We start from the raw sequence: 27,967 nt of genomic DNA, 5'->3' as shown, positions 1-27,967 counted from the left end.
CGATGCTTCCCAGAGCCTTGAGTTTGGTTACTCGGTCCTCAGCATCAATGCAAAACACGCCGAAAGTCCTGCGAAGCATAATCACTTCTTGACAGTACTGATCCGAATCATCTTCTTCTTATAGATCATCTCGTCCGAACAAAGTCTGCTCCCTCCAGAATGTCCCCCAAGCGCAATGTTGCGCCACCGAACCCGGTCACCGAGGCGAGTCCAAAACCGCCCCAGAAGGACGAGCAGAAGAGCGGTGCATCTCCTAGTTCGACATCTAAAAGCCCATCAGTCAACGTTCATCAGCCCTCTAAAGCGAAAAGGAACGCTCAAGGTCCAACAGAGGCTAAGCCGTCACCACCGCAATCCTCAACTCCGATTCCGATTGCGAATAAATCTTCGAGGCCGAATCCTCCCTCGAGACGAAACTCATGGATATCAAATTTGAGCTCAAAGTTCAGCTCCGGCTCCACGCCTCCGTCGCAAAGCCATGTAAAAGAGGCTGTCAACCATTCCAGATCACAACCCCCACAGAATACCCGCTCAGAACTGCCGAACCCGTTTGGGGCGGCATACTCACCAAAGGATAGCGAGAAGGACAGTCAATCGAGCCCGTTTGGCTCCCAGTCACCAAAGAATCCCTCGTTTTTCCACAATGCGCTTCGTAAACTAGCCTCGGGTGGTAGTGGGTTGGGCCGGATGACTGGCACACCAGGGGGAGGCATTTGTGAACGTCGAGTTATGAATATCGATCGCGAGCGCGATAGGTGCAAGATCCCAGAACTAAACCAAGCAAAACTCCGTCGAGTTGCGTTTTGCGTCGATGTTGAAATTGCTGGAGTTTCTCGCCGATCTGACTCTGATGACGATCTCAAGTCCAGAGCCACTCAAAAGCAGGAGCCGAAGACAGCAGAAAAGGCCGAAGGCGCTGCCCTTAAGGCTGCTCACCATCCTCCAACTTCACCGTCTTTAACTGGAATGAATGGCACTGCTCCGCCTCAGGATGCAAATGGAAGTAAAGCACCGGGCAAGGAAATGACAAGGAAACAAGAGAAAAAGAAAAAGTCAGAGGAAGAGCGTAAAGAGCGAAAGGAACGAAAACGGCGACTGGCGGAGGAGAATGGCAGCGTTCCCATTCACTTCGATATGGACGATCCAACCAAATCTTCGTCACCACATCGATTTCAGCGTGGCCAAGATCAACCTACTATTGATCCGGTGCGGATATATCGTCGCTGTTGCCAGTTGCGTGAGACAGGTATACTGAAAAAGCTTGTGGAGCAAATTTCATCCCCGTCGTCTGCACTCGCGGAATCTCCAGGCACGGTCGGGGTTCTGGATCTCACCGGATTCATGATGTCCTTTCAAGATATTGTTACTTTTAGCGATTGGCTCGCAATTGTGCCAGTTCGCAAACTGATATTGCAAAATTGTGGACTAACTGATGAAGCTGTGCGAGTTATTCTTGCTGGCCTGTTGTCCACGAAGACGGTCGCCGCCGCCAGAGTTGCAAGAGGCACTAGACGCAGTAAGAATGCCGACAAGCTAGTGAATGAAGAGAAGTTCGGCGCTATCGAAAAACTGTCGTTAAAAGATAACCCCAAAATTGGACCGGAAGGCTGGCGCCATATCAGCCTTTTCCTCCATATGTCGCGCTCGCTCAAAGGGATTGACCTCTCTGGAGTCCCCTTCCCATCACCTCCACCGCCAACAAATAGCCCAACCTCGCTGACCAAACCTCCTATACAACCTGCAAATATTGCAAACGTGTTTTCTAGTGCGTTGTCAGAAAGACTTGCAGGAAACCGTTTGGAGGAGCTGGTTTTGAGTGAATGTTACCCGTCAACGGAAGATTTGGCGAAAATATGCAATGCTGCAAAGTCTATAGGACTGCGAAGATTTGGCCTTGCAAACAATAACTTGACGAGGGAAGGATTCGAGCACGTTATTCAATATTTTAACGCCGGGTCTTGCGAAGGACTGGATTTGGGCGGCAATGAATTGAATGACCATTTGGAACTCCTCATAGCTGCGATCCAAAAGACATTCCCGCTTACCGCACTCAGTTTGGCGGATTGCTCTCTCGTCCCTAAGTCGCTCTCTAACCTGCTCCATGCGTTGATAGTGCTGCCTAATTTTCGGTTTGTCGATTTATCTCACAACCAAGGGCTGTTCACCGTACAGCCGGATTCCCTTGCCGTTTTGCGACGATATCTACCCAAGTTTGCCGAGCTACGACGCGTACACCTTGCTGACGTTGATCTCACATCGGAGAAAGCCATAGCTCTGGCTGAGATATTGCCTGACTGCCCGAAGCTTTGCCACATCAATGTACTTGAGAATTCAGAAATCGAAGCGTTGGCTGCAGCTAAAGACGCAGCCATGCAAGAGGAGGCTTGTGCACTTTACGCATCCTTCATGGCCGCTGTCAGAGTCTCGAAAACCCTGATTGCCGTGGACATTGATGTACCAACAGCAGACAATAATGAAATTGTTAAAGCGTTAGCGTCGCAGATTGTCGCTTACTCTCTCCGCAACCTTGAGAGAGGCGAACTTGCGGAGCAGTTATCAACCCCGACAGATGGCCAAGCTTCCGAGAAGGATGTTGTTCCAATACCAGATGTCCTTGCCCATCTTGTCGGTCCGGCTGATAATGAGGAGGTGGATAGTATCGCTGAGGGCGACGCTCTCGCGCCAGATGAAGACTATGTAATTGGAGGCACTGGTGTCGTGAAAGCCCTGGGGGTTTGTTTGGGAAATCGAGATTATGGTGGAACGGAAATCGCTGGTGATCAATCTTTACCACCCAGCGGCGCGTCAACGCCGCTCCGTCGTCTCAGCCATGTACCCGTCAATAAGAAGCCACGTGATATGTCGAAGAATCTGCTTAATGCGGCGAGAAGGATACGCGTACGGTTGCAGCCGGCCCTTGTCCGCGAAGATAAGGCCGGCAATGATCTCAATTACCGTATGTTCGCACGCCCTGAAAGCCATAACGGTCAAGCTAACCAAATATTTAATAGGACGGTTACAATTCCTTGATGTTACACTACAAAGGATGATCCAACGATTTGAAGACGAGTTTCCGGATACACGTCTTCCCGCAGGGACAGATTCAACTACTGATGCGAATTCCGCTCTAGAATTCTCCGTCCACTCCGCCGACCAGGCTGATAAAAACTCCGACGTCGATGAAACAGTCGAGTTAAGCCAAAGCCCAGAGAATGGCCCAGTTGGGCAAGACGAGCAAGAGCGCTACGCCGTCCGTCTATCCCGTACGAGTTCAAACACGTCACTACATTCTCGAGCCCTGACCTCCGAAGAAGGCCGTGTGCTTCGCCTGGGCCAGCGATTAAGCCACGACATGCTTCAATCCGAGCTAGATAATAGCGAAGATATCTCGCAATCACCTCCCCCAGACATTGCAGAGTTGCGCAAGAAACTTGAGCGGCTTCGCAGCAGTGAATCAGATTCACAATTCGAGCTGTGTTTACGCGAGGACCCGGATATGCAGAAAACTCTGCAAGGGTTAGGGCCTTCAAGCTTGGAGGACTTGGTAGAGCTGCAGAAGCAAGATCCCGATGCGCTTGCGGAGTTCAAGGAGAGTCAGATAGTAGCGTTGATTAATGCGGGTTTAAGGAATCCTGGGGAGTAAAGGATGAACTGATTACGCTTTTCTCCGTGCTTTTCCAAGATTGGGCTTTTTTGGGATTTGCAGGATATGTAAGATGATTTATGACAGCTTTAGTGCGATTGACTGCTTTGGGTATTTGTTCCCTTCCTCTTGCTTGTTAATTGATACACATACAATGGCCTTTCTACGGCGCTACTTTGTATGTGCCAGCCCTTTTTGGTTTGCGCTTCCGGCGGCTGATTTTGAGAATGTTCATGTTTGATCCATATGGGTATTACTGCCCAATAATGTGTCCTTAACCCAGATCAAACTTTCCCTTTCTTATTCGTACATATCTCGTCATTCGTGGTCTCGTCACTGTATGTGCTTAAGCACACAAACAAACCATTAAAGAAAGAAGTGAAAGGACAGATGTAAGCAGGTCGAAAAACAGAAAAGCAGACACCTTGAAATCCCATAGAAACGCCCCTAGCTTCCCCCCTCAAGCAAGTGTTGAGTTATCATTCCAGCCTTTAACCACCGACCCTCCACCTTCGCCACAAACGCCCGAACGCATGGCCCTTAAAATGCCATATCAAAGTCTCCCATCGTCTCTCCTTTCGCCGGCTTAGTATCGCAGCCGCGGCTCCACGAATCTGTTTGACTGGGCGTAGGGTTATGCGGCCCTCCCTGGATGGCTCGTAATGAGGTAGTCGATAAGCCTTTCGAGGGTCTTATCACCCCTATGCCTGCTCCATGGTACCCGAACTGGCACCAACGCCACTCCCTTTCCTCTCAACTCACTCAGCACAAGCTGGTTCGCAGCTTTGACTGTGCTGATGATTTCCGTGTCGTGAATTGGGATCTTCTTCGGGTGGTTGTTTCGACTGATATAGTCGAACAACGACCCGTCGACGGAGTTGTCGCAGGTTGGCATCATCGCCCATAAGGCGTCGTGGAAAGAAACCCTCTTGAGGTTGTGGTAGAAGAAGGAGAAGTTTTGCGGGCGTCGGCGACGTTGCCCGCGAGCAAAGTAATCCACGAACCGTTTGATGAAGGTCTTCGGAGATATTTCCGGCCCGGTGCCAGGGAGGTTTGGTCGTATACAACTTGTATAGAAGTATAATGACTTTAGGGTACGGGTTTGGTCAAGGAGTTTGAAGAGTTGATGCTGGAAAGTGAGGAGAGAGTTAGCTTTTGGACCCTTTTATAGCAGGAACAGCAGCACCATTGCTTAGTCGTTGCATGTGATTCAACGACTAAGCACACACATGAGACGACTAAGCGCATGCTTCTTGCACCCTGGGGTGACTTCTGAAGTGAACTTCACTCACCATACTTGATGTGTATAGAGTCACTCCGAGCTCCTGAAGACATTCACAATTGTTCAAGAGAATTTCCACATCCGGCATTGAATCTTGCCCATGGGGTAGGAAGACAGTCTTTAAAGAGCCCCAATTCCGTGCACACAATGGTGCAATTTCAAAATTCGTTGTGATGTATTGAACGAACAGCTGACGCAGGCCTTTGAAAGATGACAAGCAAGCAAGCATCCCTTCACCTTCCTCATCCACCATCACAGTCTCGAAGCTGACTTCTCGCTTTTGCAGTTCACTCCACACTAAAGAAGGAACTTCATAATGGCTGCATTGCGGCATAAAAATAAAGTGTTTGATGGTCGAGAAATCGAAAACATCAAAGAGGGACGCGAGGTTGACTTCACCACACTCATATATACCCAGAGTTTCGAGCTGTTTTGGCTGTAAACCTTGGCTGAGTTCATCGAAGACCGGAGCAATGGCAGCGTATTGAAAGGTGTTTGGGACTTCGCTATCTCGAGGGAATGGTAGAGAAAAGTGAAGTTTCAGGTCTTTGAGTTGATCCCCTGCGTGACGAATTACACGAGAAATCAACCTGACACTTTCCGAGTCATTGAGGTTAAAAAGGTGAAGGGCCTGGATTCTGTTCCAATCGAACTTTGAAAATTCAAAGCTTTCATGGAGGTGTACGTCTGCTTGGCTATGATAACCTAGCATCAAGCCAGCATTCAGGGTTAAAGTCTCTAATGGGCACCGAGCTAATGAATCAAGAAGTCTTTTCGAGGGACGAAATCCTGAAAGCCATCTACGAAGGAAGTTAGCGTCATGTCCAATTTGGATGAAGGGAAACTTACTCGATATCACCCAGACGGGACATCCGGGGAAGTGACATTTCCAACAAAGTATTCACAAGGGAGGATATAGGAGCTTGAATATTAAGCGACCTAGAACAGAATATCGCATGGGTGCTGATATCCTTTGATTTATTCTCTCCGAAAGCAAATTCACCGCATATAGTGAGTTTCTGTATACTCAAACATTGATTCTGAGTGTTGTATGCAAGACCTTGAAGAGCCTCTAACCAGACTTCATAGTTTGGAGCTTCTCCTTTGCAAGACGCATCCTCAATCGAATCAAGTTTGAGTACCATATGAGAATATAAGCGAGGGATTATGAAAGCATTGAACAATCTGGAGACTTGGGTAAGGGTAACCAAATCTGATTGTTCAAGCTAGGAGCAACAGGTAGGTCCTGGTCAGTTCAAATTATGGATTGGAAGGGATAAAGACCTTACTTGATCCAAGATGGCTTCAATACACTGACAGGAAGATTTGGAAAAGGCATTTCCAGAACAGTGAACTTGCGCCGTTGCGGTAGACTGATCAATTGAAGAGCAAATGAAGCCTGTAACAACTAAAGAGGCTCACAATGATGAACTAAAGTTGATTTCTCTAGCAAGATTGAAGGGATTGAAATCTTCCTGAGAGAATAGAGGCATGGCAACAGAGCATGAAATGAAAATATCAAGCAGGTTCTGTGCGAATATATATTTGTGCAGCACGTGACAAAGAGGACATTCGCGTGAGATATAGGCTTCCAGAGATATAAGTCCATTGTTTACAAACACATGGAGTGCAGAGAAAGGTTATATAAGCTGAGAACACTGACTGTGGCTCAGAATGCAGAGTCATTTGGGCTCCTGATGTTGCAATGATAAGTGCCAGTAAAGGGATATTTATATCTTTGCAAGCAGAGAAACAGGAACAGCCCAGAAAGCATTGGCAATCTCCAGTATCCCTAGAGCTGGCTGCACTAATCCATGAAGATAAAGGGATCTTTATCCAGCATTGTCTGAGACTGCAAACATAAAGCAATATCAAGCCTACACTGCTAGAAACCAGCGGAAAGCAAGAGTTCAAACAGACATGAGAAAAAGGAAAAGAGGCGCCATTGATATAAAATACGGTTCTATATCGCGCAGCCTTTGCGGACAATCTGATGCCGGCTTCTTGCATCTAAGGCTTCCTAACGGGCCGATGTTGATGGTCATTGAAAATACCTGAGCTGAGGAATGTGACCAGTGCCATCCATGTTAAGCGCCATACTGTAGAAGCAGGATAATGTTCTATAGCAATGTCAAACAACGGTGCTCCAGCCCAGGAATAACCATGAGAAGTCGTCCAAGCGGCTTACATAAGGTCTGGGGTCAGGGGCTCCATCTCAAGCCACTGCTGTGGCGTTGGGCAGCTTCAGCTTATGTCAGCGTGGCTGGTGATCGGCCATCCTCGGTTCAGCCGAAAAGGGAAAATGATATCAGCTTCACATGCTAGTTCACGGTTTCGAAGCAATCAACGTCAAGTTGGAATGATGAGCACCCGCCTCATCTCAAAATACGGATGGATATTTTGCTGTCATGCGCCCTGACTATCCGTCGGAAGTTCATTCTATGATATGATTCCTTGAGTGATATAGTTGTGGTGGTCTAGAAGCCGAATGCATAGCGATCCCTTTTTCTCGTTGTTATATCGATGATAAACCGTTGATGAGGCTTTCGTTGGACCAGCGCGCATTTAACAAACGAACCCGGTAACAGAGTCCGCTGCGATCCCGATCCCTTTGTCTTACCATAAACTGCAGCCTACCGTTCAACATGGTCTTGCAGTCCAAACCCGTCCTCGCCGAGCGCGCAATTAGACGCTTATTCTCTCAACTCACCAGCAAATATCTTCAACATCGAAAGTCGATATCTCGTGGAGTCTACTTAACTCTGTTTCTCGCCCTCATCAAACGTATACATAATGCTATCTCGGAGCAAAGGGCTTCTCAGCAGGTGGACATCCGGGGGCGGCCCGGTACAAAGAGCTTTGAAAGAAACAATATTAACGATCAAGAAAGTGCGCCTAGAAAGAAGATCGGGCTAAATAGGGAGTTTTTGAGAAATCTAGTGCGACTACTTCGAATTGTGATTCCTGGTTGGAAAACCAAAGAGTTCAGGCTGCTTCTCAGTCATTCCGTTTTCCTCGTCCTCCGTACTCTCCTGAGCTTGTACGTTGCTGAGCTTGATGGAAAACTCGTTAGCAGTCTGGTTAGGGGGAAGGGACGAGAGTTCCTACTGGGCCTGTTTTGGTGGATGACGGTGGCGGTCCCCGCAACATTCACCAATTCTATGGTATGATGACCTAGGAAATAGGTTTCAACTAGAAGGGAGCGCTAATCTATGGCTTTATGAATAGCTATCATACCACCAGTGCCAGCTTGCCCTCCAATTCAGGAAGCGTTTGACCGACTATGTACAGAATCAATACCTGGAGAACATGACTTTCTATACGATATCTGCGCTTGACGATCGAATAAAGAATCCCGATCAGCTCGTCACGGTTGATGTTGCACGTTTTTCTAACAGCCTTGCGGAGCTATACTCGAATTTAGCGAAACCGATTCTCGACATGGCTATATATAATTATTCTCTTTCCAAAAGCGTCGGTGGAGAAGGCCTTTTTATCATGTCGCTTCTGGTCCAGTTATCCGCAAACGTTATGAGAGCTCTGACGCCGCCGTTTGGCAAATATGTTGCCGATGAAGCTAAGCTGGAGGGAGAATTTCGCTTCCAACACACTCGACTAATCGATTATAGCGAAGAAATTGCCTTGTACCATGGCCATGAGTCGGAAAAAGACACTTTAGACAAGGGATATTTTACATTGATAAAGCATGTTAACCGAATTTTGCGGAGGAGATTGTATCACGGGTTTATGGAGGATTTCGTGATTAAATATTTCTGGGGGGCTTTGGGGTTGGTACTCTGCAGCGTTCCCGTTTTTTTTAAGATACCTGACCAAGTTTCATCTACAATGGGCGATCGTACTGAAAGTAAGTCCGTCCAAAGTCACCTCTTTTGCTTGTCTTACTTATTTCCTGCCCAGGTTTCGTCACCAATCGGCGAATGCTACTTTCATCTTCTGATGCCTTTGGCCGCGTGATGTTTTCCTACAAAGAGATTTCTCAATTAGCAGGCCACACTGCCCGTGTTACCTCCCTTCTCGAAGTTATGGACGATATATCAAACGGCAGGTTTGAAAAGAAGCTAGTTTCTTCGGCAGCCACTGAGGGTCATGCGGCAGTTCTAAGCAAGCGGGGTACAATATCCGAGAGCGATTCCATTGAATTCACGGATGTCCCCATCATTTCGCCAAATGGTGACATTCTCGTCGAGCAGCTGTCTTTTACGGTCCACTCGGGCGAACATCTCCTTATCGTGGGGCCAAATGGATGTGGCAAATCATCATTGTTCCGGATCCTCGGTGGTTTATGGCCTGTATATGGAGGAACTGTGAAAAAGCCTGCATTTGACCAGATTTTCTATATACCTCAACGCCCCTATCTGTCACGTGGCACCCTGCGTCAACAGGTTATTTACCCAGATGGCGTGAAAGAAATGCATGACAAAGGGGTTACCGATTCGGACCTTTATGACATTTTGTCCATCCTTGAAGTTTCGTCTATAGTTGATAGACCCGGCGGTTGGGACGCGGAGGAGGAATGGCGTGATGTCCTCTCGGGTGGGCTGCAGCAGCGAATTGCCATGGCTCGATTATTCTATCATAAACCGAAGTACGCGATCCTAGATGAGTGCACCTCGTCCGTCACGCTTGAGATTGAGAAGGTCATGTATGAGACCGCAAAACGGCTGGGAGTTACTTTGATGACTGTATCCCATCGACGGAGCTTATGGAAATATCACAAGAACATTTTGCAATTTGATGGGCAGGGGCACTATGTTTTTACTGGCCTGGATTGGGAAAAAAGGCTGAAGCTTGAGAAGTAAGTTTCTTAAAATTGAGAGTAGCCGGGTCATTCTTGCTAACCTGCTCTTAACAGTGAAAAAGAGGAAATTGATCTCGAGCTACGCGCGGTCCCAGAGATTGAAAAACGAATTGCAGAGCTCACCACGGCATAATTAACAAAGTTTGAAAGATAGCCTTATCGACTGAACCTCGGAAAGGGAGCCCAACGTTCCCTAGTGATAAAGGAGTGTTAAATATGGTAGACTCTGAAAATACTTTGTAAATCAATTTTCTTTATCAACTAACCATTACCGAGAAGCTGAGAATCACATATCTGGCTTTGAAACCTTTGTTGGGATCCTGTAACTACGTATGATTGAGAAGCTGAAGCTTGAAACCAATGTCAAAAAACCTAGCATCCCGACTTCCAGCTGCTCTTCCACACAGTGACAAAAATAAAGATTGTCCACGATTTCTCTTTCACACAGCATTTTATAATATGAATTGATTTTTCATCATTTACAAGTTTATAAATTGAATCTGATTTTATTTGAGATGTTAAATCAGTTTGTAACGGCTTGCTGAAAATGAAAGTTGAGGATAAATTTGATAGAAACACTATCTTATAATTATAACAATTTTCAGAACATCTCTTGAAGATCTATTGTTCCAAAGTGGTGAGATCACAGCCATAGAAGGTTAAATGTGACAGGTTGCCACCTGAAGACCCGATCTTGCCTAGGTCATCAACCAGAGTGTGATTTTGCAGGGGCAAGGGGGTTTGGTCTCTGCAGCCCTAACTACAAGTCAAGGACTGCTAAAGTAGCGCCGAAGGCTTGGGAGAGGCCCCTATAACTACTGAAGGACCAAACCATATGGCGGCGACCCCCGTATACCTTGCTCTCACACACGAATAGTTACCCACTTCACACCGAAACCTCAAAGCGAGATGATTAGGGAACCATTCGAGCTTGCGGAAACCACTAAGAGCACGCTTAGTTACCAATATAGATCCCTTTCTTGCAGCAAAGGTAAGACAGCCCCTCATCACTAAACCATATGTGTGCTGAACAGTTAGCAGGACCAAAGAATTGATTCAATGCAGGCGGATGTGCAAGTGCTTAATCAATACGAAATGTGTTTAGGGGACGCAGTAATAGATGTAGCAGATTGGATTGGAAGAAACGCAACATCAATTACATTCACTTGGCTTACCAGCAGAAATGAAGATACTTGACAACCTGCCAAAGGTAAGAAATTTTCCAGGCAGCACTCTTGCACTGTACTGATTTGAAAATGCAGGTTGTTGAATCGAGAAACAATTACGCCCATAGAACTATGAATATGTTTGCCAAGATACTTCATACAAGAACTCGCCCGAGTTCTACCTCTGGACCAAGGTCTACCCGCTTGTATATGGCAAGGAACTGGTAGATTGCCTTTGAGAGGAGTTGTTTTCTGCTAGTCTTCGAGTTGAGTTACTGCGGCATGATTTCCGCATTGTTAAGTATATCCTACAAGTATTTAATATTAATTAACGCCATTCTTTTCACCCTTGGGTCATGAGAGTTTGAACTTCTTGTGATCTATAAATGTATGTACTACTAGATCACGCCAGTTTCATTATGCAGTACCATAAACTTCTCAATGACTAGAACGTTTTAATAAAATGTTTCTACTCTGTAGCCTCAACTGGCTCAACATTCCAGATACTCTCGGCGTATTCGGAAATTACTCTGTCGGAAGAGAAGAATCCCATCCTGGCCACGCACTGGATGCTTTTCTCTACCCAGCCCTCCCTATCCTTGTAAGCCTCATCAACAAGGCTTTGCGTCTCGATGTAGGAATGGAAATCATCGCTCACGAGATAGTAATCTCCGTGGTCAACGATAGAGTTAATAATCGCGGAAAATGATTCTGCGTCGCCGAAAGTACCTGATTGGATAGAATCAAAAACGGCGCGGAGGTCCGAATCAAATTGTATGCTGGATGGGTTGTAAACATGCGCGTGCCGTAAATCATCAACATCCTCAGCAAGGTTACCGAAAAGGAAGATATTCTGTTCGCCAACTTCACGGGTAATTTCGATCTAAAAGAATTGTCAAGAACTGTCAGCGATATCGATATGAAGAACTCCATAATAGCCTTACATTTGCGCCATCGCAAGTCCCAATGATTAGCCCGCCATTGAGAACAAATTTCATGTTACTAGTACCACTAGCCTCCATTCCAGCAGTAGAAATATGCTCGCTGATATCAGAAGCAGGGCAAATCAATTCTGCCTTGCTAACATTGTAGTCTTCGATGAAGATGACTTTCAGTAGATCGCCAACGTCAGGATCGTTGTTAACGACATCCCCAACTTTGTTGATAAGGTGGATAATCGTCTTTGCCATCCAGTAACCTGGAGCGGCTTTTCCACCGAAAATTGAGACGCGGGGAACGAGCTTCTTCCTTTCCTCGGGAGTCATTGACTTGATCCTTAAATAGTGATGGATCACACCGAAGATATTCAATTGCTGTCTCTTATATTCATGGATGCGTTTGACTTGGATGTCAAACAACGCCTCAGGATTCAGTCGAACTCCGGTGGTTTCGAAAATATGCTTTGAAAGTCGGACTTTATTTTCATATTTAACATCAGCCCACTGCTTCTTAAACTCCTTGTCGTCAAGAAAGTCTTCTAACTGGTCAAGTAGAGTCAAGTCTTTAAGAAACCCATATCCGCCAAGCTTGGAGGCAATGAGATCGGATAAACGACGGTTGGCTTGATGTAACCATCGCCTGGGTGTGATTCCATTGGTAACGTTGGTGAACTTGTCAGGGCCATATATTTCAACGAAATCTTTGAATATAGTGCTTTTTATAAGGTCAGAGTGGAGCTCTGCAACTCCGTTGACTTTGTGGGAGCCGATTATTGCCAAGTGCGCCATTCGAACCATCTTCGGGTTAGATTCCTCTATGATGGAGACTCGAGTGAGGAGATCACGATCGTTTGGAATCTTCCTTTCAACCCACTGCAAGAATGCCAGGTTGATATCAAAAATGATCGACAGGTGCCTTGGAAGAAGATGTCGAATCAGATCAACTGACCACTTCTCCAAAGCCTCTGGCAAAACGGTGTGGTTAGTGTAACCAAACGTCTGCTGAACAATGCTCCAAGCTTTGTCCCAGTTAAGACCTTCCTGGTCAACGAGGATTCGTTGGAGCTCGACGATAGCGAGAGTGGGATGGGTGTCGTTCAACTGGATCGCGACTCGATCGGGGAATTCATTCCATGGAGCCTTCGACTTCTTGAATCTACGAACAATATCAAACAAAGATGCTGCGCACCAGAAGTACTGTTGTTTTAATCGCAATTCTTTTCCACGTTCAAGGTTGTCGTTAGGATATAAAACGGCAGAGATAGTTTCGGCTCGCTGCTGATCAGCAACAGCGCTTTCATAGTCACCTGAGTTGAATCTTTGGAAATCGAATTCGCCGCTGGCCGCTTTGCTTGACCAAAGGCGAAGATTATTGGTAGTAGGCGTATCATATCCAGGTATGGGAACATCGTAAGCTACTGCTTGAACGATTTCACCCCCTTCCCAGGAATGAACTAGCTTGCCATCGTCATCATGCCACTTTTTGTCCTCGCCGTAAAATTGGATATCGACGGTAATATCATGTCGAGGAAACTCCCAAGGGTTGAAATCCAGCCAGTAATCCGGGACTTCAATTTGGTATCCATTGACAATTTCTTGTTTGAATATACCGTATCGGTAACGCAGGCCATAACCCCATGCTGGATAGTTCATGGTTGCAAGGCTGTCAAGGAGGCAAGCAGCAAGGCGGCCTAATCCTCCATTACCCAAAGCGGCATCATTTTCTTGGTCGATTACATCCTCAATGCGGAAACCGAGGTCGGACAAGCCATCTATTTAAGACTATTAGCAATGAGGAGATGAATTTAGAACCATTAATAAGAACCTTTAGCTGTGTCCTTTAATCCCACATTCAGCATTGCATTATCAAGAGCGCGGCCCATCAAAAACTCGAGAGAAAGATCTAGATGTTATTGCAACAAGTCAGTCAATGTCACTTGCAAAGAAATTGCGGATATGAGACATACAGTACACTCTTTTCTGATCTGCAAAGGTTTGTCGCTGTTGAGTCTTATTCCAGTCAATAACCAGGCGGTCCCGAAATGCTAGAGCGGTTCCGGAATATGCAGCTCTAAATATGGCGTCAACTTCATGCTAAAGAGAGTAGAAAATGAGGATTGCATACAGTTCATCACAATTGAATATAGAGCGTGCTAAAGTTGTCTCAACATGGCGGACAACCTCTTTCTAGAATCCGACTCCAATATCAGTATCTGAGATGATACATGCCAAAGCCCACACATTAAGGCAATCATACCTCAAACTCGTCCTTGGTTTTGAATGCTTGCGGGGCCTAAAATCAATAAACGGTCAATTGGAGCCATCACAATTCTTGCGTAGGATAGAGGACGCACAAATTTCTGCCACCTAGACCGTATGTTAACATTAGCGGAGGTTCAAACAGCCATTCGCCTTTTAAACCAATAATGGACTAGGCTATAGGTGACGGGATGCATATGGGAATACTCACGCTTCTTTCTGCGGCTCAGGGATGCTAGCCTCGACCTTCTTGATATCCTTTGGGCCAAAGCCAGTGAAGGTACGCTTGTGCTTGGGTCGACTGAAGCCGGGTCCGACAGGGCCTTGCAGTTCAGAGATAGGAGCAGCCATTGAAGGGCGGCGTTCTCGTGTAGATGAACTCATCCTGGAGACTGACACTACCAGGAGAATGAAAGGCGAGGAAGTTTGACTAAAAACTCAATTGACAATTAGCAAGCTGTTGGTACTTTGCGTACTGTTGACTAAAGACAGAACAAGCACACTGTGCTCAAGAGCAGAGGCAATGGCTTTCTTAAGAAATGAAGAAAGATGGAAAGTAGGTAACAAGACAGACGTCGCGAGAGAAGAGGGGTATAGCTAGCAATACAGAAACTTGGAGAGGAACGGAGTACACGGTAGGACACGATGCTTACACAGCTTCTAAGGAGCAACAGACGGATTGTCTCCTCAGTCTTGCATGCAAACAGCAATGGGAGAATTCTAGCAGCAAGCAGCAGACAAGACACGAAATCCCAGTTGATTCGCAAGGTTTCTTAGATAAACGAGCAATTGAGGTTCGATGAGAGTTGGGAAAGCAGAAAAGAGCCCGAGACCAGATGAGGGGTAGCTGATAGATAACGGAAGTACCTTGTACGGCGAGTCGACCAGCGGGAGAGGTAGCTATGTCATCGGTGGTTCACACCAAACGCCCATGCATTGAGTGGTGGCATTCTCTGCACTCAGTCGAAGAGGCAAAAAGGGCAAAGAGGCCCCAGTGTTCTTCCTCTCCCCCCACCTGTAGAAACCCATCTCAACGCTCCAGGCACAGGCGGGCTTACGGATTCGCCGCTCTTGCGGTCAGAGAACAAGCATTGATCGGAGGACGAGATGAATGTCCTTGGTACACCGGATGACGACAGCCGGGATGTATAAAAGTCTAGCCTTTTGACTTCCAAGGAATGATCCATGACTGCGAGCCTCTTCATAGGCTTTGGCAAGACGCCGGATCGCGCTGGGCGAGCGCGAACCTAGATGGCCAGCCAGAAGCAAATCAGGGCCAGGATCCCCGTCAGATAGCTGTTGAGAGTTGCAATCCACCCGGTTCCGTTTGCTGTCTTTCACCACGTCATGGTTGCTCTGGACTTCACACTGTGGATAACAATAATAGGGTGAAAATCAATCCTCGTTCTTTGCCACTGCCAAGTTTATTAGTTAATTACGACAAAGCCGAATAGTTCGTTCACCCAATCCGGCGTACAATTGGCCAAATGTGCTCAATGGCATACAATGATTGATTTATCCTCCAGTCCTGCCTGTCGCAGTCTAAATACATCACAAGAGCAAACTATGTATGACGGTAAATGCAGGCAACATTGCTTTCCCACATTCTCTCATCACCAAAGCCATACCCAAATATCACCTGAGAATCACTGAAACAGGCCAGGGCCTTTTCAAAGGTACAAAGTCACATAAGAGACTGAATAATCGTGTCACGCAGCAAAAGGAAATATACAAACCTCCATCTCGAAAAAGGCATCAAAGTCCAGCTGGTGCATATAAACCAAAACGCAGTCGTTATAGAAAAGAGCACAATATTAAATACCATAGGAAACAACTCCGCAAAGAAACCTGAGATTGTGCGCATGAAATAGAGAAGGCAACAATCCCACTCATGTGAAGGCAAAAGCAAAAGTGAAATTTTGAGTGCGAAGAATGCACAATCAAACCGGGCGAAGAAATCAATGATTCGCAACTGAAATAGGGAGGAAACCAAACCCAACAAGAATAGCTAAGAATTCAGTGCATGAAAGATAGATGCATATATCATGCCACACAGCGCCGGAAATGTAATCAGTTTATCGTTCCCCGATTAACGCCGTATAGGTCCGAAAAATATAATGAATAAAAGTCGTGGTAGGTGAATCGGTGATAAGATTGATCGAGTAGTTGAGCATTGGACTTTTTGCAGGGGTGGAATTGTAAAGAATATGCGAAATCCCCTAAAGCTGTGAAGACCATAAGGTAAGGGTGCGGCGGATACGCGGTTTGAGACGATCCAAATGAGTTGGAAATGTGCTAAAGGATCCCAGAATCCTTCAACGCGTTCTGTAAGATTGTTTCTTTGACGGCGGCGAAAACGAGTCTGATGTTTGAAGTGTCGGTGGCTTGAGTTAGACTATAAAATAAATGTTAGATCAATCGATGAGAACGAGAGATGGCAAATGCGCATGGCTTACTGAGGGTAGAGGTTAAGGTGCGCTCGATTCACTTGGTTGAATCTCCAGAGAAGATATTTGGCGGCTCGGTTGATATCGTTTCCTCCGGAATAATCAGGAAAATACCTGCTAAGCGGCGACCGTGCGAGCTTTTGCCTGAACAAATCTACCTTGTTCAAAAATAGAACGATACTAGTTCGCATGAACCAGCGAGAGTTGACCACGGAATCAAATAATACTAGACTCTCCATCATTCGATTCTATTCGGATTTCGTAAATATATGTTCGGAATAATCGAAGCAAGGCTCACATACCTGATTGCTTTCTTCTAGCAGAACTTGGTCATACTCGCTCAGTGCCACGCAGAATATTATCGATGTTACGTTCTCAAAACAATGAATCCATTTCTTGCGTTCGCTTCTTTGACCGCCCACATCAAACATGCTGAAATTTATGTTAGAAAAATTCGGTTCGCAGGGGCCAGAGGTGTAACTCACTGAATGCTGAGTTGGCCCATGGTGAACCTCGTTTCATATATACCAGTTGTCTTCGTTCGCGCTCGAAGAACGTCCGCCTCGTTCGGGATATAGTCTGGCATCGAGATACGTTTTACCTCATCAAAAAAGCTAGTAGCCAATAGTTAGTGATTTACGACTGGAACGGTGGATAAATCGGAGTTGGGCTTGGCATACTAGGGCGCTGAATCCATCAGATAGAATTCGTTTTGGCGGTCAAGAACAGCTGGTATACACGGATCATTCCAGAGGTATGTCACAGCCTCGCCAACTTTGGGGTCAAGGGGGGTGTTTGGATCTGGATCGATGCTGTATTCGTCCAAGTAGTCCATGAACTCCCGTACTCTTGAACTGGAAGGCAGTATATTAAAGTCGTACATGGCGGTGACCAGTGACTTTGCGCACTCCAGCAAATTTTTATAGACTGTTAGGCGACACATTGATAGTTCTTCAACCGTGTATCCGTTCTGATGGATGATTTTCATCTGTTTCACAATCGTCGACTTTCCGCTCTCGCCAGAGCCTATAGGAGCGTGTCAGGGATAACAATCACATGAACGAAGCTATGAAAATCAAAGCCTACCCAGAAGTAAGATCTTGCATTCTCGACGCAATCTTTTCGAATCTTCCTCCAACTTCTTGTCTATCATTTGACTCCTTTTCTTTAAGTCCACTATCTCGTCCGGAGCCTGACTGGGACTTGAACTCAAACACCCACCCATCTTTACCTCAGTACCCTTCGATGCAAGTTCTGCGAATGAATATCCGAAGTTCCGAAGCAACCAAAATAGCCGCCGCGAATTCTGAAAATGTCGGTAACCGTATACCTGCACGAGAGAGCGACGAGGTAGCTAGACAACGGACGGCGTGACACTGAGGACTAGATCGCAAGATCAAGGCGGCTGGATCTCGCGATGAGTCGTGAAGAGAGGCGACCGAGGAGGTCAACTGTTGAGGGTGATGCCGAGAAAAGCCGCGACGAGCCTGGGACAAGCAACGAATCCTGGGGAAGGTCGAAAAAAACGCCGATGTTGGATTCAAGACCGCTTGACCCGTCTGAGGTACTAGCAGTACGTCCAAACACCAGCGCGAATGCGAATCGAACCGGAGTGAATCGTGGAACGAGGAGTTCACGGTGTTGCAAGTAGCGAATAACGGGAGATGCTTGTATGCATGGGGCTGGAATGCAAATGGGCCTGCCAGGGACGGGAGATTGGGGTAGCAAGCGCCGAAGGGGAGGCAAGGTGCGGTCTCAAGGTGGGAGAGTACAAGGAAGAGGTGTAATTATCATCGCATCAGTCGAGAAGAGGAGGCTAGCAGACAGGTATGGCGATTGAAGGAGGAAGTGTTCGAGTAGCACGAGAGGATGAGAAGGTTGGTGGTGCGTGCTCTAGTCTCGTTGCTTATTAGTGGCAGGTGGGATGTGGAGGGCGATGGGAATCATCGGGGGCTCACCACAATCAACGACGAGCCCTGCAAAAAGGAGAGACCGTAATCTATGATTACTCAGTCCGCGCCCATGCTTGGCACTCGCGGGCCAATCACTGGTCTGCGTTTGGCGCTGAACTGGTCTTGAATACAGCAATCGGTATCAATACCTGTTCCAGCGGTATGGCCACGACCAACGGAGTACTATTTCCCTTCTCCACACCATACATCCTCCATGATCTTTGCAGGCCAAATCTGCTTGTCGCGCAATACGGAGTACTAGCAAAAGCTCGGGCTTCAGAAAGCAAAAGCCTTTACCGCTACATGGCGAAGCTGCAAAAGCTACGTCTTGAGCTTCAAAGCGGTGATAGAGCGAGAATGAGAGTGACATAGGTATTATATCTGATGGCCTAATTGTATGTATGTACTCCGTACCTGTAACTATATGTAGTCCAGAGAGAAGGCTCAGAGGGGCAACAGATAGAGGAACCATAACCACACACTACTGCCTCTACTGTCTACAGCTTGCTTCAAAAGAGCCTAAAGTCTCCCTTATGTCGGGTTTCCATGATAGACCAATGATAATATAATAGAGCCAATTTGCTCTCTTTACCCAATTCACAAAAACAGACAAAGAATGAAAATTAGATTAACATAACTAATCATGCAAAAACAGACAATGTTGGTTTGAGGCTATTCTGTAATGAAAAGATGTGACAAGCCACTCAACCATGAGTGAGAGCACCTTCACAGGGCTGCCCCAAACCAATAATTGCCACACATGAACCACCAAAAGGGTGGAGGAAACCCCACCAATTAGTTATTACTAAACTCACTACTCCGTACTCCGTAATATCCCCCAGATTTTCCAAGAACTGGGGTGCAACATGGGCGAGCGGGACTTGTTGCGCATGTGTCCACATACTGGCTGTTATCAATGGATGATACAAATGTTCACAACGCTCTTGAAGGCTTCCAGTATCTGAGTCACACAATAGCAGATGGTCAACTCTCAACTGTTGTTAAGGTATTTTCGCGGCCTGCAAATTCCGGTTATCATGCGTTACATGGTTACCTCCCCGATTCGGATGGTCAAGCGTATTATTACCACGTATTGTGGCGCAGACCCGAGAGAAGTCCTTTGACTAAGCAGCCCGGATTGAGCCTAGGGTGATCGGCCAGTCTGCTCATGATCTTCCTTTGTTCTGCTGAGGTTTAGCAAATCTCGAGGACAGACTGTGTTTCCGGTTCTGTCAAATCTCATAGATGTTATCCTCGTTGACTTGAGAATCATCTGACATGTACCTCACATTTCTATGCATGGCCTCTAGAGAGGATTGGGCAGGGGATGATCCTAGCGCAGTACACTGTTCGGATGAGGTTATGGCGAATTGAGGGAATTCCGAATTCATCAAAAATAGTACAGAGTGCACAGCATAAAAATCTACCTTTACCTTTGGTTGATAAAGGTTCCTCTGACATAAATCTTTGCATGCAAATTATGGATTGACACCCAAATCGCTATGACCCTAATTCCCCCAATTGACTATCGAGCTGCAATTGTCGACCGCTGTTATTTTCGGAGCGGAGGGCTAGCTGCAAGATTGAAGCTGTTTTCGAGACATCGACCATTTTGATGTGACGAGAAATCGGCGCCGAGAATCCCAACGACTCCTCGACATACGGATTGAATTTGCCTTGAATAAACGAGTACATCCACATACTTCCGAACCATGGCTCGTTGGGGTCCGTGCATTACCGTGATGCCCAAAAGTATAAGCGCTGCCGTGGATTAATTCCAGGTGTGCGTGCACACTGAAATATTCATTCCATACGGCATACGCCGTGCACTTTCCCGCTATCCAATCTTCTTTTAATGCCAGCAAGGTGCGATGCGGTTGTGCGCATAAGAGTTTTGTTTTGCGGTTAAGGTTGTCGCTTTCGTTTATTCTTCTCGAGTCGCCAATCGCTGTACGGAGTAGATTCGACATCAGGCCGTTTGCTAAGCGCCTGGTTTTCCAATAACATAGTTACCGCGAACTGGGCCGGAGGGTAACCTGACAAGAGGAAGGTACTCGAATATCTCAATATAACGGAAATCGCGAGTTTTATGGGCTTTCGGGAAGCCAGCATTGGGCGATGCTAGACCAGTCGAGGACCCGTGAAGCACGGCGTTTCGGTTGATGCAGTGCTTTTGGGCGTGCCCTGATCAGTGCCGAGTAGGCTTGACCTAATAAGCTATCGAATTTATCGTGGGCTCATCCTCATCTCGCTTGAAGACCATTTCACGGCCATTCTTTAGATAATTCTCGCTAAGCGGACGATAATGACGCGCGCGGAGCAATTATACCAGGCATTTCGTGCAAATGGGTCGCAATAATATGTACTCTGACGACATTGGCAGCGGTGACAGTTGGGATCATGGCCAAGAGGAAGGGGAATTCGCTAGTTATATGTGGGGCGGGTGAACAAGAGACAGGAAAACCTGGCTCAGCAGACTGCAGGCGTGAAAGCCATGATTATTATTAGCTAGCACTGGCGGCCGAAAGAACGACAGCAGCAAGCCAGCATAATAGTGACGTAGCTCAGGCAGTCCAACCCCTGGCTGCATGTGATGGAGACTCGACTTTTTCCCACGATTCACCTGGTGAATTCTCTGTGGTTCTTGCGGCCCTTTTTTAGCCACAAACAGTTTGGGAATGGCGAAATCTTCTCAGAGGCAAACAACGGACCTCGGGCAGGAGATAACAACTTATGTGAATAGACTTGGATAGTTACCTAAGGAGGGCATGCTAAACATCTGCCACTAATAATTGAGATAGCTAGTTATACAGGAATCTGGCAGATTCGCTTTTGGATTGATAGTGCAAGAGGCTCACCACTCTCACTCTATCCTCACCTATTGGAATTATGCTTGTACAAAATATAAGGATCAAATAAAGTGCTATATCAAATCAAACATATAGAGATTTCATCAGAACTACTCCGTTCATATTTGATTCTCGAATCACTCTATTTTGAACTTTTGTGCATGAACCCCACCACCAATGGCGATCTTGGCATTTCTTCGGCTCACCAAACGCCTTCTGACGGAACCTTTCTCCAATTGACCTTTTTTGAACCTCTGCTCTTCCTGCGTTCTTCCTCGCCCGTAACATTCTTCCTTCACCCCCATTTTACCTCTCCTGATCACTTCTGTCTCCAGTCTCGCATCTGGCTCAGAAGGCCAAAGACGCCTACGCCCCCGAATACCCGTTGTCCAGTGCCGCTTGGTGACTTTTACCTGACAAATCGTTCCCCACTTCAACCCATTTTCCGCAACGTCACCTCTCGGAGAGGTACACACCAGCTCAGCTTCTGTTCCAGCCCACCGGAAGCCTGCATCGCGCAGTGAAAAGAGGCCTGCAAGCCGACGGTAAATCAAAAGGTAGAATAGCGAAGGGAGGATCAGTTTAGTTCCGTTGCAATTTGTTATTCTGGAAGCCAGTATCCCCTTGAGCTACCCTCGACATGGCGGAATTCGTACGAGCTCAGATTTTCGGCACCACGTTCGAAATCACGACGAGGTACTCCCTTTCCGAACTCAAGGATTGAAGCCTGAGAACCGACTAACATTCTGTTGCTCGAATAAGGTACACCGATCTGCAGCCCGTTGGAATGGGAGCCTTTGGTCTTGTCTGGTACGCCCGAACCCCGTCACCCCGAAGCGAGAAGAGGTCGTGTGGATGGACACCCGGTGGTCGAGAGCAGAGAGGTATCTGCGGAGTGATGCTGTGTGGACGATCGCTGACAAGCATCCTTCCAGTTCGGCGCGAGATCAATTGACGAATCAAGCCGTTGCCGTCAAGAAGATTATGAAGCCCTTCAGCACGTCAGTGCTTGCTAAGAGAACATATCGAGAACTCAAGCTGTTAAAACATCTGCGGCACGAAAATGTTGGGCTCCATTTTTATTCCTGTGCTGGTGCTGCGCTTACGTTTAATAGGTTATCAGTCTGAGCGATATCTTTATCTCTCCCCTTGAAGACATGTACGTCGCTCTCGGAGTTTGACCCGCAAGGATAGCTTGTCCTGAGAAAAGGGCAATATTTTAACATTGCGGCAGATATTTCGTCACGGAACTTCTCGGTACCGATTTGCATCGGTTATTGACATCGCGACCGTTAGAGAAACAGTTCATTCAGTATTTCCTATACCAGATCTTGGTCCGCCCCTCCTCTTTGCCTCCATCACCAGTGTTTTCCATGTCACTATGCTAATCATACTATAGCGGGGCTTGAAATATGTGCATTCCGCCGGAGTCGTCCACCGGGACCTCAAGCCAAGCAACATCCTAATCAATGAAAATTGTGACCTGAAAATTTGCGACTTTGGCCTTGCGCGTGTTCAAGATCCCCAAATGACTGGTTATGTTTCCACGAGATATTACCGTGCCCCTGAGATCATGCTTACCTGGCAGAAATATGACGTGGAGGTTGATGTGTGGAGCGCCGGTTGTATATTCGCAGAAATGCTTTCGGGGCGACCACTTTTCCCTGGAAAGGACCATGTCAATCAGTTCTCAATTATTACGGAGCTATTGGGATCCCCGCCAGACGACGTGATTCAAACAATATGTAGCGCAAATGTAGTCAACTCTCCCTGCATCATGTCACAAGCGGTACATTTGCTAACACTGCTTAGACGTTGCAATTCGTGCAGTCGCTACCCAAACGAGAGCGTCAACCTTTGAGCCAAAAGTTCAAAGATGCAGATCCGTTAGGTAAATACCCTCCTGCTGAGGAGGAAAACTCGTACTAACTCTGCGACAGCGGTTGATCTACTAGAAAGAATGCTTGTTTTTGACCCCAAGAAACGTATCACCGCTGCGGAAGGCCTTGCTCATGAATATTTGGCACCTTACCACGACCCTACAGATGAACCCGAGGCGGAAACTAAGTTCGATTGGTCTTTCAATGACGCTGAGTTGCCTGTTGATTCGTGGAAAGTCATGATGTGCGCACACGGAGAGGCCCTTTACACACTTTCTATATATTAAATATACTAATCATGCAATCATAGGTATTCCGAAATCCTTGACTACCACAATGTTGACCAAGTTGCCCAGGACCTGCCTACCGCATCTTTGGACCCCGTGGCTAGTGTCCGGTAGGTGCTTCTGTGAAATACCTTGCAAGGGACTCTGAATACATGGAATTTGTGGTGTGTCGCCGGAGTTTCCATTACTGTGCGTTTGTGTCCATTTGATAACGTGCCGGCGGGTCAGAATGGTTGGCGCGTTGGAGATATCGGGATTGGGCCACTTTGGCGGACGGGTTTTCCCTTTCTATCCGCTTTGTTCGCTTTCACGGATTGATGGTTCTCTGAACTTGGACACGGGGGCGCCTGTAAGCAACTTAATGAGGGAGGGAACGTTTGAGACAAAAATATATTTATAGTCATAAGCCTTAACGCGTATACGGAGTATATGCTTCGTAGTTACCAGGAAGTAATTCGCCATTGGGGTTTTGCCGTGGCGTGGGAAATAACCGTAACGCATGTCCATACTTGACTGCCGTGATTTAATTACATCATAGTAGTTAGATGGTTGAATTTATCTGCCGCTTACAGATACAGGGCACCGGTCACAGGATCTCAAGTCCTCAATGCAAGAAAGATTGGTTTTTTAAATGTAGGAGAAGCACGCATAAAACGGAGAAGACGAAGTGTTTGAGCCATCAGTTCTGCAGTTATTAATCTGCTTCTTATGCTTCGTACTCCCCACAACAACCAGGCGAGCTCCAAGCTGGGCCTTGGAGTCAACAATAATTCCTAGTAAATATTTAATATAATCCATCCTCTTGGTATTGAAGCCTCAGGTGTCTTCATCCCAATCACATGACTCGGATTGCGGAATGCGATCTGAGGTGTGATACCGGAAGAGTTGATTGGCTTGTTGCCTCTCAATCGGCCTCCCCACAGATGCGACTGTACTCCGTATTTCTTTTCTTTTAAACCATTTCTCTCCTTGTCTTACAGCGATTAATCTGGGTCTGGGTGGGTTTTACCTGGAGAATTTTTGGTTATGTTGAGCGCCTTTGAGGCCCAGATTGGATCACCATCAATTTTGTCTTTATGAGGGTTTGACATGGGAGCCGCCAGGATGCCCCAAGAACCGATTCTCCTGGTTGTAGATTTCCATCACGCGAGGTACGTTGTGTTCGGCATTCTATATCGGGCTGCATTGCTGACGGTTGGTATGGTTTCACCTAGAGGTCCCGAAATCGAGCTCTGCTTCTGCGAGGATGCCACTGACCCCGTTGGCCAGAATGACTGGTCGTTATTACCGTTCATGGCATTGACTGACGGTGCGCATGCGTACGACCTACCCGCTATATTGTTTTCAAAGCATCTCATGCGCCGTGGCCGCGGACGGCTTTCAATTCAAGCGCTGACCTTATGTTTTGAAGATCCACGGAAGACTTCTCATACTTTACCCTTCAACGCAATGCTACGCCGATTGTGCCGTCGACGTCCCTATTTGGTATATCATGTACCAGGCAGCTTGATTCCAGCTCGTTGATTAATCGTCCGCCGGAAGTGACGAGGTCGACAGTGCAAAAGGCCGTGGTTGTGATAATAGACGAACCAAAGCGCTTTGGGCAGCTAAGGGAGAAGCTATCAATCGTGACGTCGGCCTGGTTTGCGCAACGGTAGGTGCTCCTTTTTTCGACTTGTTTTGATATCTTTCGAAACTGGATTCGGCAAGGCCCTTCGGTCGCCCTGGGAGGTGGTACATTCTTATCTGATTTTACCTTGTGTAGAGACTTCTCAGATCGTGATATTTTGAAGGTAGGCGCAAATTCTTTCTCTGGAAAATGCTGAGTTAACTGGACATGTAGAAATTTTGGGAAAGTCTTAAAGATAGCATAAAGAATGAAGAGGCAGAAAAGGACAATCATCTTGGTCAGAATTTTGATACTCTGCCATATTATGCACATCAAGAGACTAACATGCATCAGGGCTGTCGTTACGAGAAATGATTCATGAATTCAAGCACCAGACATTAGTTTTGTTTAAATGCCTTTTATTACAACCCAAGGTGAGATGTGACTCCTCTAGAAGTCAATATTTAACTCTTTCTGACACTAGAGACAGATGCTATTTTTTGGTAGCCGCTGTGAACGATTATGCATGATTCAGTTTTCTCTCATTTCATTGATACCCGGCCTTCTAGACCATCTTCAAGATTGTGCAGATCCATCCTTCGATACCTATTCCCAAACTGCAGAGAAACCAACTTCCCTCAAGACAAGCGAGAGAAGCTCATGTACGCAACTCAGTTGTCTATACTTCTGTATGCATTCATTGACCGGACCATAGTACTTGCCTACATGGGCCTACCTCTTCAGATATTTGGCAAGGTACATCACTGCATATTCGCCATTGTCAGCAATTTGACAGGCTGCTGATTCACATCTCAGGGTAGCATGTTTGGCCCATACACACCATTGCAGCAACTCGACCTCCTTGCGGATCACGGAACCAAATCGTACCTTGTCGGTTCTACGAACTCGCTCCTCTTACAACAAAAAGATCGATATAGCGATATATTAATCAATGTAGCCCTTATCTCACCCACCTTTAATAGCAGAATTACTGATGATTGCAAAGCTCGATGAAGATACAATTACGATCTCTTCGCCATCTCTCCGATCCGCCCTATCCCTCACTGCTGCTGATAGACGGTGGATTGATTTTCTTACACAGACCATTAATGAAACGTGGGACGATGCTCATCCGGATCGACCCAAGGCACACGGATACTTAGGATCGGAGGAATTTATTCGCCTCCAATTCGAAGAATACCTCCTGGCCTTGCTTGCATCCGTGAAGTACCACGAGCAGCTTACAACCCAAGGGTCGTTAGGTTCACCCAAAGCCGGGCCCAAGTCGCCAGGGTTTCAATCACAAGCAATTGATATTGATGGCGACCCTGCCTTGGATTTTAACGTTGATTTCCTGGAGCGTTGGCGAACAACTCCGAACTACGCCTTGTTTAGTCGACTTACTTCGGATGCGTTACTATTTTCAATTGTTGAGCCTCGTCATCCCTGCGCTGGTGGCCTGGGCATTGAAGATATTCAACGGCGTTTGGCCCAGCAGGTGTCTGAACTACATTTAGATGAACGTGTCCGTGAGGGGCGTGAGGTGTTGAATAAACATCTAGCAACTGGACAGAAGAAAGTAACGACAGCGTTCAATAATCTTTGGGCTGATCTTGAAGCGATGAGAGAAGCACAACGAAAGAAAAATGAACCCAAAGCCCAACAACAGCAGCAATCTTCTACGGAGAAAGAATCGTCACCTCGACCATCAGTATCGTCACCCACAACCGGTTCATGGGGTTTCGCTCCTAGAAAACCAACTGCAGCAGATCTTTCTCAGGCTCAGGCGACTGTGGCTGCAGCAGGCCAGCGTGCATCGGCTTACTTCAGTTCATGGGGCTCGTGGGCTAGCGACCGGCGAAAGGAATGGCAAGAAAAGAAAGCCAATACAAACAGTAGGGTTTCGTCGCCCACAGGAACACCCAGGCAATCAACCTCGATACAAAATATCTCGGAAGTTACTAGCATCGCTGAACCAAGTAGTGCCGGCCAACCATTTTCTCCCACAAGCAATGATGAAGCCTCGGTCCTGAGTAGGAGCAGTAGCCGAAGACAAAGATGGAGCAATATCCTGAAGAGACGTGATAGCGGCGATTCGATATCCGGCTCGGCAAAGAACGAAGCAGCAGCTCCTACTTCAATGCCCAGCAAACGTCCAAACCCAGAAGAAGACACCGCCGTCTGCATACAAGACTCTTCGACGACGTCCACTCCTCCAGTCCCGAAGATTGAACATCCATCGGCTCAACCAGAGACCCCCAACACCCCGGAAAAATCAGCCGAAGCGCCAACACCCACGCTCCGGCCATCCGACAGGTTACAAACTCATCACTACCCTGATGAAGAGACGGTTATCTCGCCTTTGATGCTCGACGAGGATAATTCTCACAATATCTTCGCTGATATTGATCTAATCTCTCCGAAGGATGCAAAGGTTGAAGGAGAGCCTTTAGGAAATGAGCAACCCAAGTGAGATGTGAGTGGGTAGTACGATTTCTTATGAGACAGTATAGAGACCTTCGGTTTGGTGCGACATCATGTACTTGCTCACGCTTGCTCGGCCTGCTCTGAGGATCTGGTTGATATCTCAAGGAATATAAAATTTACGGCACATTTTTTTCCCCACAGTATCACATTTCACCATTCAGGATTGATCCCCAGGGACACGATGATATTCACTATCGTTTTCTACTACCAATTCTAGAGTGAAAGGATACCAAGCTCCATACTTATGGGGTTCCCTCAAGTAAATTCCGGCTTTCAAAGGTATAATGATTACCTCCCGCTTTACGATCAAAAATCTCCATGGTTCATAACAAAGCCGACCCTAGTTTCC

General features: G+C 46.8%; 8 protein-coding genes across 8 annotated transcripts; 5 read left to right on the top strand and 3 right to left on the bottom strand.

The window, feature by feature from the left end:
• Positions 1-159: 159 nt before the first annotated feature.
• On the top strand, positions 160-3,643 carry UREG_04438 (uncharacterized protein; the record flags this gene model as incomplete). The annotated part of the gene is made up of 2 exons (XM_002544875.1): positions 160-2,956; positions 3,012-3,643. The coding sequence occupies 2 exons, from the start codon at positions 160-162 to the stop codon at positions 3,641-3,643; spliced, it is 3,429 nt and encodes a 1,142-aa protein (XP_002544921.1).
• A 634-nt stretch (positions 3,644-4,277) lies between these two features.
• On the bottom strand, positions 4,278-5,812 carry UREG_04437 (uncharacterized protein; the record flags this gene model as incomplete). The annotated part of the gene is made up of 3 exons (XM_002544874.1): positions 4,278-4,772; positions 4,936-5,725; positions 5,775-5,812. 3 exons carry the CDS (start codon positions 5,810-5,812, stop codon positions 4,278-4,280), a joined length of 1,323 nt encoding a protein of 440 aa, XP_002544920.1.
• Positions 5,813-7,570: 1,758 nt separating this feature from the next.
• Positions 7,571-9,877, top strand: UREG_04436 (uncharacterized protein; the record flags this gene model as incomplete). The annotated part of the gene is made up of 4 exons (XM_002544873.1): positions 7,571-8,089; positions 8,154-8,790; positions 8,844-9,741; positions 9,799-9,877. The coding sequence occupies 4 exons, from the start codon at positions 7,571-7,573 to the stop codon at positions 9,875-9,877; spliced, it is 2,133 nt and encodes a 710-aa protein (XP_002544919.1).
• Positions 9,878-11,379: 1,502 nt separating this feature from the next.
• UREG_04435 (glycogen phosphorylase) lies at positions 11,380-14,491 on the bottom strand (the record flags this gene model as incomplete). The annotated part of the gene is made up of 7 exons (XM_002544872.1): positions 11,380-11,793; positions 11,855-13,620; positions 13,674-13,751; positions 13,816-13,942; positions 14,106-14,141; positions 14,203-14,215; positions 14,319-14,491. 7 exons carry the CDS (start codon positions 14,489-14,491, stop codon positions 11,380-11,382), a joined length of 2,607 nt encoding a protein of 868 aa, XP_002544918.1.
• A 1,911-nt stretch (positions 14,492-16,402) lies between these two features.
• On the bottom strand, positions 16,403-17,779 carry UREG_04434 (guanine nucleotide-binding protein alpha-3 subunit; the record flags this gene model as incomplete). The annotated part of the gene is made up of 6 exons (XM_002544871.1): positions 16,403-16,502; positions 16,564-16,802; positions 16,857-16,986; positions 17,040-17,168; positions 17,235-17,580; positions 17,641-17,779. 6 exons carry the CDS (start codon positions 17,777-17,779, stop codon positions 16,403-16,405), a joined length of 1,083 nt encoding a protein of 360 aa, XP_002544917.1.
• Positions 17,780-17,971: 192 nt separating this feature from the next.
• Positions 17,972-18,878, top strand: UREG_04433 (uncharacterized protein; the record flags this gene model as incomplete). Its single annotated transcript, XM_002544870.1, has 4 exons — positions 17,972-18,127; positions 18,261-18,301; positions 18,357-18,381; positions 18,474-18,878. 4 exons carry the CDS (start codon positions 17,972-17,974, stop codon positions 18,876-18,878), a joined length of 627 nt encoding a protein of 208 aa, XP_002544916.1.
• Positions 18,879-21,995: 3,117 nt separating this feature from the next.
• Positions 21,996-23,636, top strand: UREG_04432 (mitogen-activated protein kinase sty1; the record flags this gene model as incomplete). The annotated part of the gene is made up of 9 exons (XM_002544869.1): positions 21,996-22,051; positions 22,118-22,165; positions 22,291-22,420; positions 22,471-22,514; positions 22,590-22,689; positions 22,755-23,111; positions 23,168-23,246; positions 23,296-23,479; positions 23,546-23,636. The coding sequence occupies 9 exons, from the start codon at positions 21,996-21,998 to the stop codon at positions 23,634-23,636; spliced, it is 1,089 nt and encodes a 362-aa protein (XP_002544915.1).
• A 990-nt stretch (positions 23,637-24,626) lies between these two features.
• Positions 24,627-27,604, top strand: UREG_04431 (uncharacterized protein; the record flags this gene model as incomplete). Its single annotated transcript, XM_002544868.1, has 8 exons — positions 24,627-24,673; positions 24,737-24,841; positions 24,934-25,176; positions 25,288-25,315; positions 25,616-25,793; positions 25,847-25,887; positions 25,948-26,085; positions 26,138-27,604. 8 exons carry the CDS (start codon positions 24,627-24,629, stop codon positions 27,602-27,604), a joined length of 2,247 nt encoding a protein of 748 aa, XP_002544914.1.
• Positions 27,605-27,967: the final 363 nt, after the last annotated feature.

Source organism: Uncinocarpus reesii, genomic scaffold, assembly GCF_000003515.1.
Source record: "Uncinocarpus reesii 1704 scaffold_2 genomic scaffold, whole genome shotgun sequence".
NCBI classification, from domain to species: Eukaryota; Fungi; Ascomycota; class Eurotiomycetes; order Onygenales; family Onygenaceae; genus Uncinocarpus; species Uncinocarpus reesii.
This window is presented reverse-complemented; position numbering and strand designations above follow the sequence as displayed.